The sequence below is a fragment of the Hyla sarda genome, chromosome 5 (genome assembly GCF_029499605.1).
Source record: "Hyla sarda isolate aHylSar1 chromosome 5, aHylSar1.hap1, whole genome shotgun sequence".
NCBI lineage: Eukaryota > Metazoa > Chordata > Amphibia > Anura > Hylidae > Hyla > Hyla sarda.
In genome coordinates, this window is record NC_079193.1 from 334,987,880 (window position 1) to 335,011,669 (window position 23,790).

A 23,790-nucleotide genomic window follows, 5' to 3' on the forward strand; every position below is an offset into this window, starting at 1 on the left:
CCCTAATAAGGGACCAGTACTAATAACAACATGACATATTTGGGGTTCCTGGTACATGTGCTTGCCCCCGACACGCCCCTTCCTGAGCAGTGGATGTCAATATGAGTGAGCAGCAGAACAGAGAGATTTGTGAGCCAAATACTGGAAGCTAAAAAAACATTTAAAAAAGACATGTAAAGCATCTGCATGACCTAGGAAGTAACATATATAAGTATTTTTTTTCTTTGATATGACAGGTACGCTTTAAAGGGGTACTCCACTGCCCCAGCATTCAGAACATTTTGCTCCGAATGCTGGGTGCACGGCCGCAACGTCATGGCCACACAAGGGGCGTGGCCATAAAGTCACGACCCCCGCAGCCCGCACCCAGCGTTTGGAACAAAATGTTCCGGATGCTGGGGCAGTGGAGTACCCCTTTAAATGACCCTGACTTGGCTGGAATTTACTCTTTAACAAAACTATTTGTTCTTGATATCTCTAGCTTAGAGGGAGAATAGTCATTCAGACACTTACTGTGACATAGAAGGCAGAAAAGGCAGCTTTATGAACTTTGTTCTGAAAAGATCGAGCCTGAAGGACAAAAGATAAGATGATGGTAAACATGGGGTTAATTTTTCCTTTACGGTGCAAGATAGAATAGAAGTACAGGGTCAGTATAAAATAATCACACATCCCCCTCACACCCCTAAAAAATGTAAAAAGGACAGGGAAGCCATGCAATGAACAATTGCAACTTTTAGTAGAGCCTCACTTACTGTATGTTTTGCAGTGAATGGTTTCCTTTAGAGATGAGCAAACTTACAGTAAATTCGATTCGTCACAAACTTCTCGGCTCGGCAGTTGATAACTTATCCTGCATAAATTAGTTCAGCTTTCCGGTGCTCCGGTGGGCTGGAAAAGGTGGATACAGTCCTAGGAAAGAGTCTCCTAGGACTGTATCCACCTTTTCCAGCCCACGGGAGCACCTGAAAGCTGAACTATTTTATGCAGGATAAGTCATCAACTGCCGAGCCGAGAAGTTTGTGACGAATCGAATTTACTGTAAGTTCGCTCATCTCTAGTTTCCTTAACAGTTTGTGGTGGAATTGTGAAGAGTGACCAGAGAAAAGAGACTTCAGAGCGATCATCCAGTAAAACCTTTAGGGTATATTCACACGGACAGAATTTGTGCAGAATGTCCGCACAGAAAATTTCACATGTAGATTCCGCTGCAGCAGAGTCCCATTGAATTCAATAGGATCCTGCTGCACTGTTCACATGGCAGAATTTCGGCATCAGGGGGGAGATTTATCAAAACCTGTCCAGAGGAAAAGTTGCAGAGTTGCCCATAGCAACCAATCAGATCACTTCTTCCATTTGTCAGAGGCCTTTTCAAAAATGAAAGAGACGATCTGATTGGTTGCAATGGGCAACTTGGCAACTTTTCCTCTGGACAGGTTTTGATAAATCTCCCCCCTGATGCCGAAATTCTTACTGTAAAGTGTAAAGCATTAAAAACACTCAAAATTAGCAAAATTGCTGTTTTATTTTCAAACTAATAGGGAGGGTGAATTACCAACCTACTGTAGGTGTCTACCTAATTTGGGGGAAGGAAGTGGGGGCGCTCAGGGGGAGGGTTACCTACCTACATACTGTGGGCTTTTAAATGATAGGAAGGGAGAATTACCTACCTACCTACCTACATACAGTCATGGCCGTAAATGTTGGCACCCCTGAAAGTTTTCAAAAAAGAAAATGAAGTATTTCTCACAGAAAAGGATTGCAGTAACACATGTTTTGCTATACACATGTTTATTCCCTTTGTGTGTATTGGAACTAAATCAAAAAAGGGAGGGAAAAAAAGGCTAATTGGACATAATGTGACACCAAACTCCAAAAATGGTCTGGACAAAATTATTGGCACCCTTAACTTAATATTTGGTTGCACACCCTTTGGAAAAAAATAACTAAAATCAGTTGCTTCCTATAACCATCAATAAGCTTCTTACACCTCTCAGCCGGTATGTTGGGCCAGTCTTCCTTTGCAAACTGCTCCAGGTCTCTCTTATTGGAAGGCGCCTTTTCCCAACAGCAATTTTAAGATCTCTCCACAGATGTTCAATGGGATTTAGATCTGGACTCATTGCTGGCCACTTCAGAACTCTCCAGTGCTTTGTTGTCATCCATTTCTGGGGGCTTTTTGATGTATGTTTGGGGTCATTGTTCTGCTGGAAGACCTAAGCTCTCAGACGCAAACCCAGCTTTCTGACACTGGGCTGTACAGTGCGAGCCAAAATCCGTTGGTAATCCTCAGATTTCATGATGTCTTGCACACATTCAAGGCACTTAGTGCCAGAGGCAGCAAAACAACCCCAAAACATCATTGAACCTCCACCATATTTCACTATAGGTACTGTGTTCTTTTCTTTGGAGGCGTCTTTCTTTGGAGGCCTCATATTTTTAGCTCTCTGTGTCAGCAGTGGGGTCCTCCTGGGTCTCCTGCCATAGCGTTTTATTTCATTTAAACGTCGACGGATAGTTCGCGCTGACACTGATGCTCCCTGAGCCTGCAGGACAGCTTGAATATCTTTGGAACTTGTTTGGGGCTGCTTATCCACCATCCGGACTATCCTGCGTTTACACCTTTCATCAATTTTTCTCTTCCGTCCACACCCAGGGAGATTAGCTATAGTGCCATGGGTTGCATAATGTTGATAATGTTGCGCACTGTGCACAAAGGCAAATCTAGATCTCTGGAGATGGACTTGTAACCTTGAGATTGTTGATATTTTTCCACAATTTTGGTTCTCAAGTGCTCAGACAGTTCTCTTCTCTTTCTGTTGTCCATGCTTAGTGTGGCACACACAGACACACAATGCAAATATTAAGTGAACTTCTCTCCTTTTTATCTGCTTTCAGGTGTGATTTTTATATTGCCCACACCGGTTACTTGTCCCAGGTGAGTTTAAAAGGAGCATCACATGCTTGAAACGATCGTATTTTTTCACAATTTTGAAAGGGTGCCAATAATTTTGTCCTGCCCATTTTTGGAGTTTGGTGTGACGTTATGTCCAATTTGCTTTTTTTCCTCCCTTTTTTGGTTTAGTTCCAATACACACAAACATATACATGTGTATAGCAAAACATGTATTACTGCAGTCCTTTTCTGTGAGAAATTTTCTTAAAAAATTTCAGGGGTGCCAACATTTACGGCCATAACTGTATATACTGTTAGGTTGGGGATAGGTTGGGGATAGGTTGGGGATAGGTTGGGGCCAATTAGAGAATGTTATAGGCCTGTCTGAAGAGATGTGTTTTCAGGCCACGTTTGAAACTATGGATGTTGTTGTTGAGTCTGAGGGATTGAGGGATAGCATTCCAGAGAACCGGTGCAGCACGAGTGAAGTCTTGGAGACGGGAGTGAGAAGTTCGGATTATAGAAGATGTTAGTGTGAGATCATTAGCAGATCGGAGAGAACATGTAGGATGGTAGACAGAGATGAGAGAGGAGATGTAGGGAGGTGCAGCATTGTGGAGAGCTTTGTGTGTGAGACTGAGGATTTTGTACTGTATTCTGGACTGAATTGGTAACCAGTGTATACTGGGGGCTTTTTCCTAGTAGGGGGAATTCCCTACCTACCTACATGCTGGGCACTTATTAAAGAAGTAGTTTCATGGACAATAACGTATCCCCTATCCGTAGGATAGGGGATACGTTTTTGATCGCAGGAGTCCGAGTGCTGGGGCCCCCCGCGATCTCTTGTATGAAGCCCCGGCTCTCATCCACAGCGGTGCGTCACGACCCCCGCCCGAAGCAGAGGCTGCTACGCCCCCTCTATGTAGCTATGGGAGAGCCGAAGATTGCCGAACGACTCTCCCATAGAGCTATAATAATAATAATAATAATTTTATTTATATAGCGCCTACAGATTCCGCAGCGCTTACAATTATGGGGTACAAACAAAGACAAGTATCAGACATAATATTACACAATAACTATTCAAACAAGAGGTGTGGGGATATGTTGAGGATAGGTTGGGGATAGGTTGGGGATAGGTTGGGGATAGGTTGGGGATAGGTTGGGGATAGGTTGGGGATAGGTTGGGGCCAATTAGAGAATGTTATAGGCCCGTCTGAAGAGATGTGTTTTCAGGCCACGTTTGAAACTATGGATGTTGTTGTTGAGTCTGAGGGATTGAGGGATAGCATTCCAGAGAACCGGTGCAGCACGAGTGAAGTCTTGGAGACGGGAGTGAGAAGTTCGGATTATAGAAGATGTTAGTGTGAGGTCATTAGCAGATCGGAGAGAACATGTAGGATGGTAGACAGAGATGAGAGAGGAGATGTAGGGAGGTGCAGCATTGTGGAGAGCTTTGTGTGTGAGACTGAGGATTTTGTACTGTATTCTGGACTGAATTGGTAACCAGTGTAGTGGGCACAGGGAGGAGGCGTCGGTGTAGCGGCTGGAGAGGAAGATGAGTCTGGCTGCAGCATTAAGGATGGAATGAAGAGGAGAGAGTTTGGAGAAAGGAAGGCCTATTAGTAAAGAGTTACAGTAGTCGAGGCGGGAGTGAATCAAAGCAATAATGAGAGTTTTAGCAGTTTCAGTAGTGAGAAACGGGCGGATTCTGGAAATGTTTTTGAGATGCAGGTGACAAGAACGTGAAAGGGACTGAATATGGGGAGTGAAAGACAGATCAGAGTCAAGTATAACTCCAAGACAGCGAGCCTGCTGCCCGGGAGTTATGGTAGTACAACATACCGAGATGGAAATGTCAGGGTTAGGTACAGTATCAGTTGATGGAGAAAAAACAAGAAGTTATGTTTTCGAAAGATTTAGTTTCAGATATAAAGAGGACATTATGTCTGAGACAGCAGAGAGACAGTCACTGGTATTCTGTAGGAGTGCAGGGGTGATGTTGGAGGAAGAGGTATAGAGTTGGGTGTCATCAGCATAGAGGTGGTACTGGAAACCAAATCTACTGATTGTTTTTCCAATGGGGGATGTGTAGAGTGAAAAGAGTAGAGGACCCAGTACCGATCCCTGGGGAACCCCGACAGTAAGGGGAAGAGGAGAAGAAGTAGAGCCAGAAAACGAGACGCTAAAGGAGCAACCAGAGAGATAGGAGGAAAACCAGGTGAGAGCAGAGTCCTTGAGACCGATGGAGAGGAGTTGGTGATCCACAGTGTCAAAAGCCGCAGAGAGGTCCAAGAGAATCAGTAAAGAGAAATTGCCATTTGATTTGGCCGTCAGAAGATCGTTCGTGACTTTGGTTAGGGCCGTTTCTGTGGAGTGAAGGGAGAGGAAACCAGACTGTAAGGGGTCAAGGAGAGAGTTCTCGGAGAGATAGAGGATAAGTAGCGGGAGTAGACCAAGCGTTCCAGGAGTTTGAAGATAAAGGGGAGATTTGACACGGGTCGATAGTGGGCTGCACAGGATGGGTCCAGAGATGGTTTATATGTAGGGTGGTGGCAGGCCCCGCTTCAGACGGGGGTCGTGACGCGCCGCTGTGGAAGAGAGCTGGGGCTTCATACAGGACATCGCGGGGGGCCCCAGCGCTCGGATCCCCCGCAATCTAAAACGGATAGGGGATACGTTGTTGTCCACAATACTTCTCCTTTAATAATGGCGGGAGGGAGGGGGGGTCTCTATCTACCCTCCTACCTACTGGGGGCTTGTACCTAATTGAGGCATTATTTGGGGCACTGAGGGTAGGTAAAAGGTGGGAAAAGTACAGAGCTTAATATGTTTGTTGTCTGACAGATTCTGAAGAGCTAAGTCATGGTTGTAGGACGTCTTCATGGTGGTCTTCACCAGATAAAGAAGAAAAGGAAAATGAACAACTCCAAGAAGATGGCACTTGTGAGTCACTGGATGTAACTGCACTGTAACCTCTTATACAGTCTGCAGCACCTGTGTTGATCTGGGATCACCACTATATGGTCTTTGTATGGGGATATTGGTCTGGGTATAGGGTTTATATTAAGTATGCCGTATTATTCGGTCACTATGTGGTGGTAATAGTAGTGGTCATGATGTGGCAGAATTATTTGTCTCTTGTATAGTGGCGTTATTGGCAATATTAGTATTTGTTTATTGGTTTTTATTAAGTTTAAGTATGGTAGTATTATCCAGCCACTATGTGGTAGTAATGATAGTGGTCAAGGTGTGGTGGAATTATTTGTCCCATGTATGGTGAGGTTATTAAGGGTGTCGGTACATCATCGGTATTAATCAGCAGTAGAAACATGTCAGCCTGGTGTGGATGAACTATTTTAAAGCCCAACCATTGAAAAAAAAACACGGTGTGCACCACAATGCCTTAACTGCCTTCTTACATTCACGGGTGATGCGGGGGCACAATTTTCTGTTCTCGCCCTGGGTGCAAAAGATGCTAGTTACAGCTCTTGGCTCAGTCACAAAATATTAGAAAGTAAGCAACAATTCTACTTAAAAGAACGTTATAACTTCATTTGATCAACAACATTAAAAGAAAGATCCTCTGACACCATATGGAGGTACCCTCAAGCGACCAACACCCTTCATGGTTGTCAACAGACCTTTCTTTTAATGGTGGTGCCCTTTAAGAAGATGAAATAAAGTTATGAAGTTCTTTTAAAGGTAGATTGTGTCTTCAATATGCTGCGCTAACAGATTTTATTCTTCACTATTGGGAACTGATGTTCAATGCCAGATGATTTTCATCAGATACCAAGACTACAAGGGAACTCTCACGTAGTATATACTGTTTGTAAGAAAGGGAGTAGAATGTTCTAGTACAGTGTTTCCCAACAGGGTGCCCCCAGCTGTTGCAAAACTACAATTTCCAGCATGCCCGGACAGCCGAAGGCTAGTATAAGAAAGAAAGAAAAATAATAGAAGAATTACCATGAATGTCACAGTGTCAGTCCTGTGAGTAATTAAAGTTACACAAGGTCATCTTAAGACATACTACAATTTCTAATGCCACGTTCACACAGCGTAAAGTGCAGAATGTCCGCACGGAAAACATGGCAGACATTACAAGGCAGCACATTTGAATAAACCAACGGGCGCTAGGACCACTTGGAAATGTGCCGTCTCAGAGACGGCAGTGCATTTCCAAGCCAAATCCGCAAATGGAATAGACAAGTTCATTCGTTTTAATCAGGATTTCCCCATCAGAAACATCTGCCGCTAAAATTCCACCATGTGAACAGTGCAGCAGAATCCCATTAAAAACAATGGGACTCTGCGGAATATCTGTGCGAAATATTCCGGCGGCGTTCCGCAAGGACATTCCATTGTGTGAATATACCCTAAGGAATTTCCATGCAGAATCCGGAGTAAAAAAATTCAGCTGTGAAATTCTTCTACATGAAGTTAACATTGTGGTAAATTGAGGTTCCTCTGTCCCATTCACACAGCAGATTTTCCACTGCAGAATTTCCTCTGCGGAAATTCGCAATTTCGGATTCTGCAAAAACAATGAACTTGACAACAGCTTTTGCGGAATTCCTCAATACAGTCCTATTGAAGTCAATGGAACTCTGAATTCCATTGGGAATCTGTGTGTTGAGCGCAAGAACTTCTGCAAAAATACAGTACAAATTCCACGCACCACCCGCAAAGAATCTACAAAATGACAAAAAAATCCGCAGTCAGCTTGGCACACAGTGTGACCATAGCCCAGTGTTCTCTGCTGTCTAGAACAGGAGCAAATCCCCATAGCAAACCTCTCCTGCTCTGAACAGTTCCTCATATGGACAGAGGTGTCAGCAGAGAGCACTGTGGTCAGACAGGAAAGAACTACACAACTTCCTCTGGAGCATACAGCAGCTGATAAGTACTGGAAGGATTAAGATTCTTAAATAGAGGTAATTTACCAATCTCTTTAACTCTCTGGCACCAGTTGATTTAAAAAAAAAAAATAATAATAATTTCCACATTGTAATAAAGCTTTACCCTTCATATTGGTGCAGCTCACATAATGGAGGCATTTATTAAAGAGGTATTCTTACAATCAAAAGTATCTCACATTGTCCTCTACAAGTAAAAAAATTTTTTTTTTAAATGAAAAAAATGGCAGACACTCAAAAAAGGTGTACGAAAAGGATAAATAAGAAAAGAAAAAAAAAGAAAAAAAATGAAAAAATAATAAATGCTGAAATATAATGGAATAAATAATCCTCAGAAAAAATAAATAAATAAATAATAAGTAGCACCTATAAATAAAGATCAGCTAACAAGCTCCCATGAACATAGGATATAGAGTCAAAGAAATAGCAAATGTAAATACGTTGTACTCTGCAAAAAAATTAAAAACTTGGCTCCTTGGCAACTATCCCCCAAAAGTATCACATGACTTGTGGATGTTTGCATCTTCTTTCTACTGGTTATGACCTCTATTTTTTATTTTATGTGTAAATAGATATTTTCCATTCTGCAGAGCAGAAAACAATGTCGCTGTATACAAATACGATCTACCGAGAAGTCCGCTTAGGTTTAAGGCCACAAGCAGATCAAGGTAAGCTTCTCTTCTATGCATCACTCCGGGGGGTGAAACGTGTAGACAAAAGCAATTGGGAATAGGATATAATAGCATGTTGGCTGAATGAATCCTCACACCACTCCGCAGTGGAGACTCCGACACGAGTCTCCCATCCACATGTCACAGACCTGACCACGGGCGAGCGAACCGAAACTGCAGCTTCTGCTCCTTTCAGATAGAAAATCGCAACGCCTTACACAAGCCGCATCTTTCATTCTGGATGTTTTCTTTTGCATTAGTCATCGCACCAAGGACACAGGCTGACGCATTCATCCGCTGCACACAACACAATACAACACACAAGTCCTTCTATCGAATACAAATAGTTAACTGCACAGGAGCCAATTCAGTTCATATATACGGTAATATGATACCAAAGTCTCTGCTCACATCTGCATTGTGACTTTCATTCATACCAGAGGCCACTATGCTGTTCTGGATCGGTCAGTGGATCCCAACAGTCTTTGCGGACTTAGAATGGGGTCCATAAGGATTGGGTTGTGAACAGCGTCATATACAGGTTGTATATGTAATGAAAATGCTGACAGCACCTACTAGTATTGCATTCACACCACGTTTTTACAGTACAGTTCACGTATACCTTTTCAATGTGAAAACCGTATGCATCCGGTTGCATCTTGTATGGTTTTTTCCGTTTTTTTTTTTCCAGTACCTATAACTGTAGCCTACCACTGTTTTTGGTCCGGGTGAAAAACCGCATTAAACCGAATGTTTTATTTATTTTTTAACATGGGAGTCGATGGGAACCGTACAGAACTGTATGTGCATACGGTTCCATCTGGTTTGCACCATACGTTTTTTGACTTGGCACAGTTTTTTTTTTCTTTGAATTTCAATCAAACAAGTGAAACTTTATTCATAATACATTTTTTTTTCTTAAAAAACAGATGCAACCGGACATCATTTTTCAAACCGTATACAGGTTAACATTTGTACACACGTTTTGATACAGTTTATTCCGGTTTTGAGGAATCAGTTTTTTATCAAAAACCTGACACGTGAACAGTATTGCAAAAACGTGGCGTGAACCCAACCTTACAGAGATTGCTTGGACATGTTATCTTTCATCATAGGTCGCTTATTCCAATCTCGTATGGCAGTGGTCTCCAACTGTTCTATAGCATATATATATATATATATATATATATATATATATATATATATATATATATAAAAACTACTGTTCTATAGCATATAAACAACAACCAATATGGCTACCATTACTAGTTCTACAGGATATATAACCATAAGAAAAAGAAAAAAAAACAATACACTCTATTCAGTTAAAAGGAAGAATCATAGACTTGCTATAACTCATAAATGATCTGTATGTAGTACGATATCTCACACCACCTTTCCTACGCGTTTCAGCCATTAGGGTGATTTAATCTTTTGAGTCACCTTTATTATTTGTTTGTTTTGATAGCTTTGATAGTTTATGTACTTACATACTACTCTGTGTCCCCTGATGATGTCATGCTGACTGTATGGCTGAAACACGTTGGGAAGGTGTTGTGAGTTAGCATACAACATACATCATTTATGAGTTGTAATACTTCTATTTTAAGTGACTGTGGAAGGGAATATATACTGTACCTAGAATTTATTTCTGGTGTTTTGGATCCTATTGATTAAGATATATGGCGAGTATACCCATCTCAGAGATTACTCTATTGAAGAGTACCTGTCATCAAACCATGTTTTCTAAACTAACTCAGATTATATTCCCTAACTACTCCTAACGCCCCTCCTGCCCTTACAAAAAAAAAATTCCAAGCTTTAAAAAAATCTCTGTATCCTACCTTTTCCCTTGCTCACATTGTGTGAGCTCTCGGCAGGAGAAAGTCGGTGTTCCCCAGCAGGCGTGATATCAATGAAACCTGCGAGAGCTGTGCCTCGCCATGCCCCGCACGCACTTCCTGAGTTTGGTCTCCTGTCAGACCGGGAGGAGACCAAACTAACTGTTTGACTTGCATCGGGGAACAGAACAGAGCCACCTAGTGGCTGTTTTTTCAATCACATTAAAAACATATAAAAGGTTGAGAATTTTAACAGCAAGTAAATAGCAAAGTGTGTTATATTTATATAAGGAACGATATATTAAAAGTTAAGTGACAGGTACTCTTTAACATGCACTTTTTAGTCAAGCTACTGACCCCTTGAAATCCTGAAACATTTCCCTACCAAGTCCCTTTCAGCACTGTATATGCTAATAAGAGAGGAAATACGCCTCTGGAGAATATAGATAATCCATTATTAGTTCTAGCTCAAGTAAATATGAACCTACATGCCTAACATATGGCCGGCATTATCATGGTAAGAGGTGAGCTAGAACGCACAGTAAGATAACCTATCCCCGCAGCCATAGAACATCTGTTCTTTACAGATACAGAGAGGAGGATTCACTTCAGCCAACATGTATTTATCGAAAAAAAAAAAAATTATGCAAAAATGTATTTCCGGGCCATCCACCAGCTCCGCTTTAAAAAATAAAAATAATAATCATACCTGTAAAATGTGCAAAAAGAGATAGAGATTAAAACCATTCATTCCATATCCCTGGGAGCAGAAGCTACTACAGCAAGATTATTCTATCCCCAACATCATCCAATTGATAAAGGTTGAAGGTGTTGACCAATCAGGAAGATCCTCATAGTGTAGAACAAGCGTTTCCCAACTAGTGAGCCTCCAGCTGTTGCAAAACTACAACTCCCAGCATGCCCGGACAGCCAAAGGCTGTCCGGGCATGCTGGGAGTTGTAGTTTTGCAACAGCTGGAGGCACAATGTTTGGGAAACACGGAGCTATAGAATTAAAGTGGTTAGCCAGTGTGGGAAAAACAGTTAATTTCTTCCAAAAACAGCACCACACCTGTCCTGTTGGTTGGGTGTGGTATTACAACTTGGCTCTATTCACTAACACAACCTTAGGACAGGCATGGTGCTGTTTTTTGAAGAAATTAACTCTGTTTTTCTTATACTGGATAACAACCTTAAAGTGTTCCAACACTTTCAAAATAAGATTATGTTTGTGTGTAAGAGGGGTAGCACTATTTTTGGCCATTATATGGCCCTCTGATTTTCCACTGTCCCTGAGCTAAAGGGTGTAGACTAGCCTTTATGAAGTCTCCCATATCTTGCACACATACGTAGAAGATATCCTGCTTTCCTATATCACAATAGCACCCTCTCTGAAGAAACAGCAACAGCATGGAGGACATTACAGAGCAGTACTGAACAGTGTAGCAATGCTGTGAATCCAGCACTACAAGCTGCTAAAGCCTCTCCGTATGTCTTTCTACCCATTTCCAATCAATTCCCCTCCTTGCCCTGCCATAGCTTTCTGTGGGCAGCTTTAAAGGGGTACTCCGGTGGAGAACTTTTTTATTTTAAATCAACTGGTGCCAGCTTGAAATCCTGAGCATCAAATATGCACAGAATACTGTATGTGTGCATACAACCTAAGTAGTCCGCTCTATTTCAACAGACCTTGCATAAATCAGTAGTACAAGCAAACATAAGAAACTCTGTAATATATCTTATCAGAGAAAAAAATCTTTTTTTTTCTATCTACTCTTGAAGCTCCTTTCCTGCTCCCGACTATACTCCTAATTCACTAAGAAAAACTGGTGATATTTGTCTTCAGACAAATTAGCTCACTGAAGTATCAGGTTAAAGGGGTTCTCCGGTGGAATTTCTTTTTTTTATTTTTATTTTTTTTTTTCAACTGGTGCCAGAAAGTTAAACAGATTTGTAAATCACTTCTATTAAAAAATGTTAATCCTTCCAGTACTTATTAGCTGTTGAATACTACAGAGGAAATTATTTCCTTTTTGGAACACAGTGCTCTCTGCTGACATCCCTGCCCATTTTAGGAACTGTCCAGAGCAGCATGTGTTTGCTATGGGGATTTTCTCCTACTCTGGACAGATCCTAAAATGGACAGAGATGTCAGCACAGAGCACTGTGCTCGTGATTCAGCAGAGAGCACTGTGTTCCAAAAAGAAAAGAATTTCCTCTGTAGTATTCAGCAGCTAAGAAGTACTGGAAGGATTAAGATTTTTTAATAGAAGTAATTTACAAATCTGTTTAAAGGACAACTGCAGCGGCATTACACTTATCCCCTATCCACAGGATAGGGGATAAGTGTTTGATCGCGGGGGTTCAGACCGCTGGGCACCCCCCCCCCTGATCTCCCTAACGGGGTGCCGCCATAAGCGCTCATGGTGAGCGCTAAGGCGCGTAGTGTCGACCTAGAGGTTGACGGTGATGCCCCGTCTCCTCCCCGTCCCCATACAGTTCTATGGGGGATGCGGGGAGGCACGAATGCTGCCTCCCCGCCTCTCCCATAGAGATGTATGGAGGAGGCGTGCCGGCTGCAACGTCATGCTGCGGCTGGCACGCCCCCTGCACGGGACAGCAGCGGCCCCATACAGGAGATCGCCGGGGGCCCCAGCGTTCGGATCCCCCGCGATCAAACACTTATCCCCTATCTTGAGGATAGGGGATAAGTATTTGTAATGCTGCAGATGTCCTTTAACTTTCTGGCACCAGTTGATTAAAAAAAAAATAATAAATTAAAAAAAAAAAGTTTTCCACCGGAGTATCCCTTTAACCTGATACTTCAGTGAGCTAATTTGTCTGAAGACAAATATCACCAGTTTTTCTGAGTGAATTAGGAGTATAGTAGGGAGAAGGAAAGGAGCTTGATTTTATAAAAATTTGTTTGCCACTGGAGTACCCCTTTAAAAGTATAAAATACTGACTGTCTGAAGCCAACACTAGGGGGAGTGCTTTAAACTGGAACCGTATTTGGCTTAATTGGTGCTGTATGCTACTGGTTACGGCAGGGAGTCAGAATTATATTATGTGAAGCAAGCTCTAATTGGCTCCAAGAGATCACCTTGTATTTATGACACTTTTCTTGCATAAACTCCTTATTTTATTAGACCTTTATGCAACATGCTTGGATAAGGAATATACTTCTATAGGGATGGAACTTCCTATACTTTTAGGGAATAGCAGGTCATGGATCCAGGCATGGTAGGTGTTCATCAGGGTCATGGATACAGAAGTGGTAGGCGTTCATCATACATATATCTCATACAAAAAATAATAAAAAATAAAAAAATACAGAAATATGAAAAACTTACATGTTCCATATGTACATGGGCCTGACTAGCAATATCAAATATAACATCTTTGACATTTCTCTCCTGGCTGCCTCTGATGAAATCTTCTTGCGAAGCTCCGTGCTACGGAAAAAATAAATTTTTCATATAAATAAAAAAAAAAAAAAAAAAACATACATCTCAGAGATTAAGGACCATAAAAAACATAGCCTACCCGATACACCTCCCATTGTAAGATATAATAAAAACAAAAAAAAATGTGCGACGTCTCAGGTCTGTGCTGGACACAACAACGCGATGCATTCCACTTTTCATTAAAGGGGTTATCCAGGAAAAAAAACTTTTTTCTATATATCAACTGGCTCCAGAAAGGTAAACAGATTTGTAAAATTACTTCTATTAAAAAAAAATCTTAATCCTTTCATACATATGAGCTGCTGAAGTTGAGTTGTCATTTTCTGTCTAAGTGCTCTCTGATGACACGTGTCTCGGGAACCGCCCAGTTTAGAAGCAAATCCCCATAGCAAACCTATTCTACTCTGAGCAGTTCCCGAGACAAGCAGAGATGTCAGCAGAGAGCACTGTTGCCAGACAGAAAACAACAACTCAACTTCAGCAGCTGATAATCATTGGAAGGATTAAGATTTTTTTTTTTTTATAGAAGTAATTTACAAATCTGTTTAAATTTCTGAAGCTAGTTGATGTATTAAAAATTTTTTTTTTCCTGGAATACCCTTTTAAGTATTTTTCCTGCAGGAGGAAATTATTATTATTTTTTTTTTATACGGTAAAATGTTTACTAATCAACGCAAGTATGTTGTGCGATGCAGAGCGAAGCTCTGCATCGTACAACATACTCGCGTTGATTAACATTTTACCGTACACCATAGAAAAAAAAAACCCAGGAAGAATATTTTTACTTTTAAGCCTTTTTTTTTGTTTAATCTATCTTTCTATCTGTAAGTGGAGTTACAAATCCATTGAAAAAAAAAAAAAAAATAACATAAAAAACATCAATTTCTGCCTCGAGCTGCATTCATCTTCCCAGCCATCATAAATTATGTCAAAGAAAGAAGCCTCAGACAGCTTTCTACCCATGTCTCCGAGATCAGTACAAATCTGCTCTGGAGCCAGTAATTCTCTCATATTTACTCGGATCTGGAAGTACATAAAACCCTGTAAATAAAACATTATAGGAAAGCAAATGGAACATACAGCTAAAAAGCGCAAAAAATAAATTACAGCTTTGTCAGGTTATGGTCGACATCTGTCAGATGATTAAATTGGATTTGGCGGAGTAAAGTAAAGCTTTCAGCCTGGAACCTGCAGAAAATCATGCGAGGATGAAATCCGCTTTTCTCTCATCACTAATGTTATTAATCTTTCATGAAGGGAATTAGGTGCTGGATTAAAATGATACAGGTGAAAGAAATATTCACCCGACGGCCTCTACAGCCCTTCATTGCTTAAAGACATTGGGTCTGGGACCCCCACTGATCGTGAGAACAGAGGCCTCTTGTGAGATGTGCAGATATTTTTGAATTACTAGAAATGGAACGGAATTTTATCATGAGGTAACCTTAAATGGGCACTGTCAGATATAAAAAAAACTCTTTATATGTTGTACGTCTTGGCAAAACAATAGTTTTTCTCATATACTTCTTTATATATATATATATATATATATATATATATATATATATATATATATATATATTATTTAAGAAAACTGCCTTTGAAAATCCCACCACTAGGGGTCCCCATACCTCCTGGGACACTGAAGAGTCCTACAGCAGCATGAGGGTGTCCAAGGGTCATGGACACGAGATGGCTGATTGAAAAGGCTGCAGGAGGAACACAGCCTGCAGCAACACTGCTGTAACACAGAGTTTTACCAAACATGTGACTCCAGCTGTTACACAGCTACAACTCTAAGCATGCCCGGACAGTCAAAGATGTCTGGGCATGTTGGGAGTTGTAGTTTTGCAAAAGATGTAGGCACACAGCTGAAGGCAACACTGCTGTAAAAAGAGTTATCCAAACACTGTACCTTCAACTATTCCAAAACTAAAAGTCCCAGAATTACAGGACTGGCTAAGGATGACACACATGAATGACATAGGAAGATATAAGTTATACACTCACCATGTCGTCTTTAGTGGTAGAGTACAGGCAATCTCCAATAATCATTGTGTGTGTGTGTGTGTGTGTGTGTGTGTGTGTATCATATACATACATACATACATACATACAAACACACACATACAGCATAAATGCAGAGAGGAAAGGGTTACAGAGCAGGGGTTGCCCTACTCCTCCAAGAGCAGTGAATCAGCAGAGTGAGGGAGGGGGAGGAGTCATCACAGTTCAGACATGAGAAGGACAAGCCCCCTCCCTTTGACAAGATGGAAAAGTCAGTGAGCAATGTTAATGCTATTTTGTTTGTGAAATATCAGTGAAAGAGACATAAAAATTACACGTACATGATCAGGATGAGGTACTGAGTAACATAACAGTTTTCTTTTCTTGTGTGGGATCTGACAGGAAGCTTTAAGGGCTCATTCACACTATGGAATATCTCCAGGCGGAGATTCCATCTGAAGTTGGCGCCAGCAAAACAAGCCAGAGATAGAACGGCCCAGAAATGCTCTGAAAAGACGGCCATGCATTACAGAGCGGATTGCGCTGATGGAATGAACATGCTCATTCTTTTGCCAGAATCTGGCATCTGTAACTTCCAGGGAAGATTTATCAACAACCTGTGTAGAGGAAGAGTGGTTCAGGTGACCATAGCAACCAATCAGATTGTTTCTTTGATTTTTAAAGAGGCCTTTGAAAAATATAATAAGCAATCTGATAGGTAACTGCTCCAATTTTCCTCTACACAGGTTTTTGACTTTTTAGATACAGTGATCCCTCAACATACAATGGTAATTCCAAATGAACCATCGTTACTTGAATTTATCGTATGTTGAGAAATCCGAGCAATAATAATAGACAAAGTTATACTTACGTGTCCCCGCCGTTCTGGACTGTCACCGCTGCCCTGGATCGTCGCTGTCCATCGCCGCCATCACGTCCCCGAGGTGTCCCCGCCCCTCCGGACCATCACCGCTGCCCTGGATCATCACTCTCCATTGCTGCGCACGCAGTTCCTCTTGGATGACGGGACTGCGTGCCCGGCGACGTGATGACGATGAAGGAGAGCAACGGCCATGCAGCAGAGCCCGAGGAGGACGGTCCGGAACATCGGGGACAGGTGAATGACACTCACCGGACCACACAGGGCATATTAAACGCTGCCGTTGCCGGATAGCAGTTTATGCGATGGCCCAGACATACAAAAGCATTGGTCTCCACCTTCCTGGATGAAATAAAGTGATGGTCCACTTGCATTCACCAAGGTGGGAGCTGGAGAGCTCCAAGGACAGGTAAGTAGCTGGGGTCCTGTACAGTGGATCACAGGGGGGGTCCCAGTGGTTGGACCTCCCATGGTCAGAAACTTAATCCTTATCCTGTGGAAAAGGGATAAGCGTGTGATAAATTCAGTTCCCTGAAGTACCCTTCATAAAGGATAAAAGGATTTAGGATTTTTCGATGAGATAAAGTGTAAACTTAAAGCATTTTTTTCCATTAAAACGAGTAAGTGTGTGGGTGTTTGAGATCAAGGAGGATATACGGTAATATATTTGATCAATTATTCTGTGATTATAAAGTTCTTATATTTTGAACCTTAACCTTTAAAACTTGAAAAAATTTTACAAAAGTAAAATCCATAAATAACCGCATTCATCTTCCCAGCCATCATAATTTACGTCATAGATGTAAGCCTCAGATAGCAACCCATGTCTCCGGGATCAGTACAAATTTGATCTGGAGCCAATAATTCGCTTATATTTACACAGATCTGAAAGTACATGAAACACTTTGAATAAAACATTATAGGAAAGCAAATGGAACATACAGCTAAAGACGCAAAAAAATTAATAAAAAATTCACAGATCTGTCAGGTTATTGCCAACATCCGTCAGATGATTAAATTGGATTTGGCAGAGTAAAGTAAAGCTTTACGCCTGGAACCCGCAGAAAATCGTGATGGTGAAATCCGCTTTCTATTCTCGCTAATTATATTAATATTTCATGTAGTGAATTAGGTGCGGGATTAAAATGATACAGGTGGGAGAAATATTCACCCGATGGCCTCTACAGCCCTTCATCACTTAAAGTATGTGGTATGGGACCCCAATGATCGTGAGAACAGAGGCCTCTTGTCCACCCAAGTGAAAGAATCGGCAGCGTGCATGCTTGGACACTGTTCCATTCACGATCTATGGGTCTTATGGACATTAAGTGTTGAATTGGCAATATTTAGAGATCCCATACAGAGTGAATGGGATAATAGCCAAACATGTCATTCAAAAGACAAGATGCCTCCTATATGAATTTAGTGAAGGTTCAATTGGTCAGACACTTATAAATCCGCTAGTTATCTCTCATCCTGTGGGTAGGGGATATTTTTTAAACTTGGCATAACACCATTAAAGGGGTATTCCAGGAATTATTTTTTATTTGACTATGCTACAGGGGCTGTAAAGTTAGTGTAGTTCAGAATATAGTGACTGTACCTGTGTGTGACGGTTTTCTCATATTCCTTATGTGATGTTCACCCCAATATTTATTTTAACAGCATACAAAATGAGTGGAGCGATCGCTTGGTGGGAGAGAAATCAATCTGCAACTAATGTAACAACTGTAGGCACCCTGATTGAAAAACACAAATGGAATTATGGGATTTGTAGGCAAAAGAAGAAAACTCAAAACAGGAAATACCAGTTCACAAAAAAGCTAGCCACAGTGTTATGGTTATCTCACAACATAGCCATTTAGCCCCAAGATAAGCGCAGATCCTTCCTAAGCATGTCCATTACTATCTGGCAGGTACGTACTAAAATCACTTTATGGTGGGTAACTCCTTTAAAGAGGACCTGTGGCCCAGCATTACCCATACAGAGCTGCTGCTCCACAGATTTGGTTGCTTTTTTTCCCCCTAAGCCCCCCTTCTTTAGCAATCTGTGCCATTAGTTTTAGCACTAGAGGGGGCTCAAAAACTTTTTATGTTTTACATCTTGGCAAAACAAGTCTGACCCCCTAATCAGATATTGATGGGCCATCCTGAGAATATGCTGTCAATAGAAAACCTCTTAAGGACCCAGCTCATTTTCACCTTAAGGACGCAGACCTTTTTTTGCAAATCTGACCACTGTCACTTTATACATAAATAAGTCTGGGATGCTTTTACCTTTCATTCTGATTCCGAGATTGTTATTTTGTGACATATTCTACTTTAACATAGTGGTAAATTTTCATCGTTACTTGCATCCTTTCTTGGTGAAAAATCCCCCAAAATTAATTAAAATTTAGCAAATTTTGCAACTTTGAACCTCTCTGCTTGTAAGGAAAATGGATATTTCAAATAAATTATATATCGATTCACAAATACAATATATCTACTTTATGTTGACATCATAAAGTTGACGTGTTTTCATGTTTTGAAGACATTAGAGGGCTTCAAATTTCAGCAGCTCTGGGATTTTTTTTAAAGAAATTTAGCTGTCATGGATTTTGGGAGCCATGTTGCATTTAGGAATGGTGCCAGAACAGCAAAAAAAAAAAAAAAAAAAAAACACATGGCATACTATTTTGGAAACTACACCCCTCAAGGAACGTAACAAGGGGTACAGTGAACCTTAACACCTCACAGATGTTTGAAAACTTTGCGTTGAAGTTGGACGTGAAAATGGAAAATTTGATTAACGCTAAAATGATAGGGTTACCCCAAATTTTTCTTTTTCACTAGGGGTAATAGGAGAAAATGGACCACAAAATTTGAAGCCCAATTTCTCCTGATTAAGAAAACGCCCCATATGTGGTCGTTAAGTGCTCTGCTGGCGCACTACAGGTCTCAGAACAGAAGGAGCGCCATTGGACTTTTGGAGAGAGAAATTTGCTGAAACTGAAGTCATGCAATGGCCATGTGCATTTACAAACCTCCCATGGTGCCATAACAGCAGAAACCCCCCCACATGTGACACCATTTTGGAAACTACACCCCTCAAGGGTTACAGTGAGTACTTACACCTCCCAAGTTTTTTTTTAACTGTGTGGTTTAACTCGCATTAACTGCTATCAGACAGCGCAAAATGCTTAAGCTGCTGTCGGATAGCAGTTTAAGCATCCCGGACAGGTTCACTTACCTATCCCCGCTGCTCCGGGTCCACTTCGTGATCCTCCGGCGTTTTCTGCATCTTCTCCGGGGCCCGGGCCTCACTTTCCGGCGTTGCTATTACGTCGTTGCAAACGCCATCCCGGCGCCGCAAAGTAATATCGTCACCTGAAAGCGAGGCCTGGACACCGGAGAAGATGCGGAAAAAGCCAGAGGATCCTGAAGAAGATGCCGGAGCAGCGGGACAGCATCGGGAGTGGTGAGGACGCGGTCCGGAGCGGCGGGGATAGGAGAGTATAACTTCCTATACTTTACATTGCACGAATCCCTCAACATACGATGGATTCAACAAACGATGGGTTGATTGGAACGAATTACCATCGTATGTTGAGGGACCACTGTATATATAATGTGAGGGGTGGACTCCCTTATGGGAGATACTGTATATATAATGTGAGGGGTGGACTCCCTTATGGGAGATACTGTATATATAGTGTGAGGGGTGGACTCACTTATGGGATATACTGTATATATAATGTGAGGGGTGGACTCTCTTATGGGAGATACTGTATATATAATGTGAGGGGTGGACTCACTTATGGGAGATACTGTATATATAATGTGAGGGGTGGACTCACTTATGGGAGATACTGTATATATAATGTGAGGGGTGGATTCACTTATGGGAGATACTGTATATATAATGTGAGGGGCGGACTCACTTATGGGAGATACTGTATATAATGTGAGGGGCGGACTCACTTATGGGATATACTGTATATATAATGTGAAGGGTGGACTCACTTATGGGAGATACTGTATATATAATGTGAGGGGTGGACTCACTTATGGGAGATACTGTATATAATGTGAGGGGTGGACTAACTTATGGGAGATACTGAATATAATGTGAGGGGTGGACTCACTTATGGGAGATACTGTATATAATGTGAGAGGTGGACTCACTTATGGGATATACTGTATATATAATGTGAGGGGTCGACTCACTTATGGGATATACTGTATATATAATGTGAGGGGTGGAGTCACTTATGGGATATACTGTATATATAATGTGAGGGGAGGACTCACTTATGGGATATACTGTATATATAATGTGAGGGGTGGACTCACTTATGGGAGATACTGTATATATAATGTGAGGGGTGGACTCACTTATGGGAGATACTGAATATATAATGTGAGGGGTGGACTTACTTATAGGAGATACTGTATATAATGTGAGGGGTGGAGTCACTTATGGGAGATACTGTATATAATGTGAGGGGTGGAGTCACTTATGGGAGATACTGTATATAATGTGAGGGGTGGAATCACTTATGGGATATACTGTATATATAATGTGAGGGGTGGACTCACTTATGAGAGATACTGAATATAATGTGAGGGGTGGACTCACTTATGGGATATACTGTATATAATGTGAGGGGTGGACTCACTTATGGGATATACTGTATATATAATGTGAGGGGTGGACTCACTTATGGGATATACTGTATATAATGTGAGGGGTGGACTCACTTATGGGATATACTGTATATATAATGTGAAGGGTGGACTCACTTATGGGATATACTGTATATATAGCGTAATAACGTCACCAGAAAGCGAGGCCCGGACCCTGCAGAAGATGCAGAAGAAGCCAGAGGATCCAGAAGAAGACACCGGCGCAGCAGGACAGCATCGGGAGCGGTGAGGACTCGGTCCGGAGCGGCGGGGACAGGCGAGTATAACTTCCTATACTTTACATTGCATGGATCCCTCAACATACGATGGATTCGACAAACGATGGGTCGTTTGGAACGAATTACCATCGTATGTTGAGGGACCACTGTACAGTGATAGATTTCTGTGCTCTGTCTGCACATCAGAAAGTGCACATTTAGTGCTCCTCTACATTCATGACATTTATAAAATCCCAGCGATCTGCGTGCTATATATACATCAGCCTGCAGACTCATATGCTTTCCCCTCCATACTTTATTACAGTGCATACTATCCTCACCATTTCCTCAGATCGTCAAGCTGACTGCATTTAAGAAGCTGAAAACACAAATTACATACAAAGAGAAGATGGAAATTCATCATGATGGCAGACAAGGTATTCATAGTCATCTATCCTAACAGTGAAGGAGTTTAAACATGCATGGGATAAGCATAAGACTATCCATTATATAAGATAGGGATAGGCATAAGGCTATCCTTCATATAAGATAGGGATAGGCATAAGGCTATCCATTATATAAGATAGAGATAGGCATAAGGCTATCCTTCATATAAGATAGGGATAGGCATAAGGCTATCCTTCATATAAGATAGGGCCAGGGACTATTGATAGGATTCAGATTATTGGGCAGACTAGATGGGCCAAATGGTTCTTATCTGCCGACACATTCTATGTTTCTATAAACACTTCAGACAGTTCTCATACACTGGGCCTAGAGACGAGCCAGAAATGTTTGTCCCCAGCCAGGCAGGGGTTAACAGATTAGTCTGCGCTGCTGGCCGAGCGGGGAATTAGTAGACCAAGACAGAGCGGACTGTAAGGAGTCATCATCATTTAAGTCATTCACAAATTATGGAAGGTACGCTTCTTATTTTATTTTATTTTTTTAAATAATGTAGAATGTTGCTATGACAACCATTTTAGAAAAAGGAAAAATGATTAAGGGAAGGGTCTAATCTACCATTTTATTATAGTAACAGGGCAGAAGACTGGAGCACAAAGGAACAGGCAGGAAATTTTATAAGCGATTTGGACCAGTTTCTTGGTGTAAATAAAAGATCATAATTTGCGTGTGTCATTTGTGCAAAGATTTTTCACACTTTTCTCAGCACTTGCTTATTCTGAAAAAAGGTCCGACAAATGTATTACATTTAAAGTGAGAATACAGCGTGAAATTATTTTCAATGGTATCAAAATTCTGCTAAATTTATTAAAGTGAGAAGAATGTGTCATAAGACAATAACCTTGCTTAAACCAAGTTTTTATGTTAAGCATTTTTCTTCCATTTGCCATATAAAAAACCATCTAGAAAACCTGATACCGTATTTATCGGGGTATACCACGCAACGGCCTATAACACGCACCCTCATTTTACCAAGGATATTTGGGTAAAAAAAGTTTTTTACCCAAATATCCATGGTAAAATGAGGGTGCGTGTGTGCGCGTGTATACCCCGATACACCCCCAGGAAAGGCAGGGGGAGAGAGGCCGTCGCTTCCCGCTTCTCTCCCCCTACCTTTCTTGGGGTCTAGAGCCCTGCTGCCGGCCCTTCTCTCCCCCTGGCTATCGGTGCCGCTGCCCGTTCTGTCCCCCTGACTATCGGTGCCGGCACCCCATTGCCAGCGCTGATCGTCAGGGGGAGAGAAGGGGCAGCGGCACCCATTGCCAGCGCCGCTGCCCCGTTGCCTCCCCCCATCCCCGGTGTCATAATTACCTGTTGCCGAGGTCAGGGCCGCGCTGCTTCAGGCCTCCGGCGTGCATCCCCTGCGTCGTTGCTATCAACTGCACGGCGCGGCGCACTGACGTCATGCGCCGCGCCGTGCAGCGCATAGCAACGACGCAGGGGACGCACGCGGAGGCCTGAAGCAGCACGGACCCGACCCCGGCAACAGGTAATTATGACACCGGGGATGGGGGGAGGCAACGGGGCAGCGGCGCCGGCAATGGGTGCCGCTGCACCTTCTCTCCCCCTGGCTGTCGGCGCCGCTTCTCTCCCCCTGGCTGTCGGCGCCGCTTCTCTCCCCCTGGCTGTCGGCGCCGATAGTCAGGGGGACAGAACGGGCAGCGGCGCCAATAGCCAGCGGGAGAGAAGGGCTGGCAGCAGGGCTCTAGACCCCAGGAAAGGCAGGGGGAGAGAAGCGGGCAGCGATGGACTCTCT

At 42.1% G+C, this 23,790-nt stretch overlaps 1 protein-coding gene and 1 long non-coding RNA gene across 8 annotated transcripts in view; one reads left to right on the forward strand and one right to left on the reverse strand.

Annotated features, from left to right (window-relative positions):
* The window catches only part of NDUFAF6 (NADH:ubiquinone oxidoreductase complex assembly factor 6), a 69,410-nt gene that overhangs the window by 771 nt on the left and 44,849 nt on the right, over window positions 1-23,790 (reverse strand). For all 7 annotated transcript variants that reach the window (XM_056522455.1, XM_056522460.1, XM_056522462.1 and 4 more), the window contains exons 7-8: window positions 13,683-13,784; window positions 514-570 (exon numbers count right to left, since the gene is read on the reverse strand). In XM_056522455.1, coding sequence (XP_056378430.1) covers window positions 514-570; window positions 13,683-13,784 — 159 coding nt within the window. The remainder of the gene's footprint in view (window positions 1-513; window positions 571-13,682; window positions 13,785-23,790) is intronic.
* Window positions 530-22,727, forward strand: LOC130274301 (uncharacterized). The gene is made up of 3 exons (XR_008844315.1): window positions 530-595; window positions 21,895-22,006; window positions 22,606-22,727. It is a non-coding gene; the product is annotated as an uncharacterized LOC130274301 (long non-coding RNA).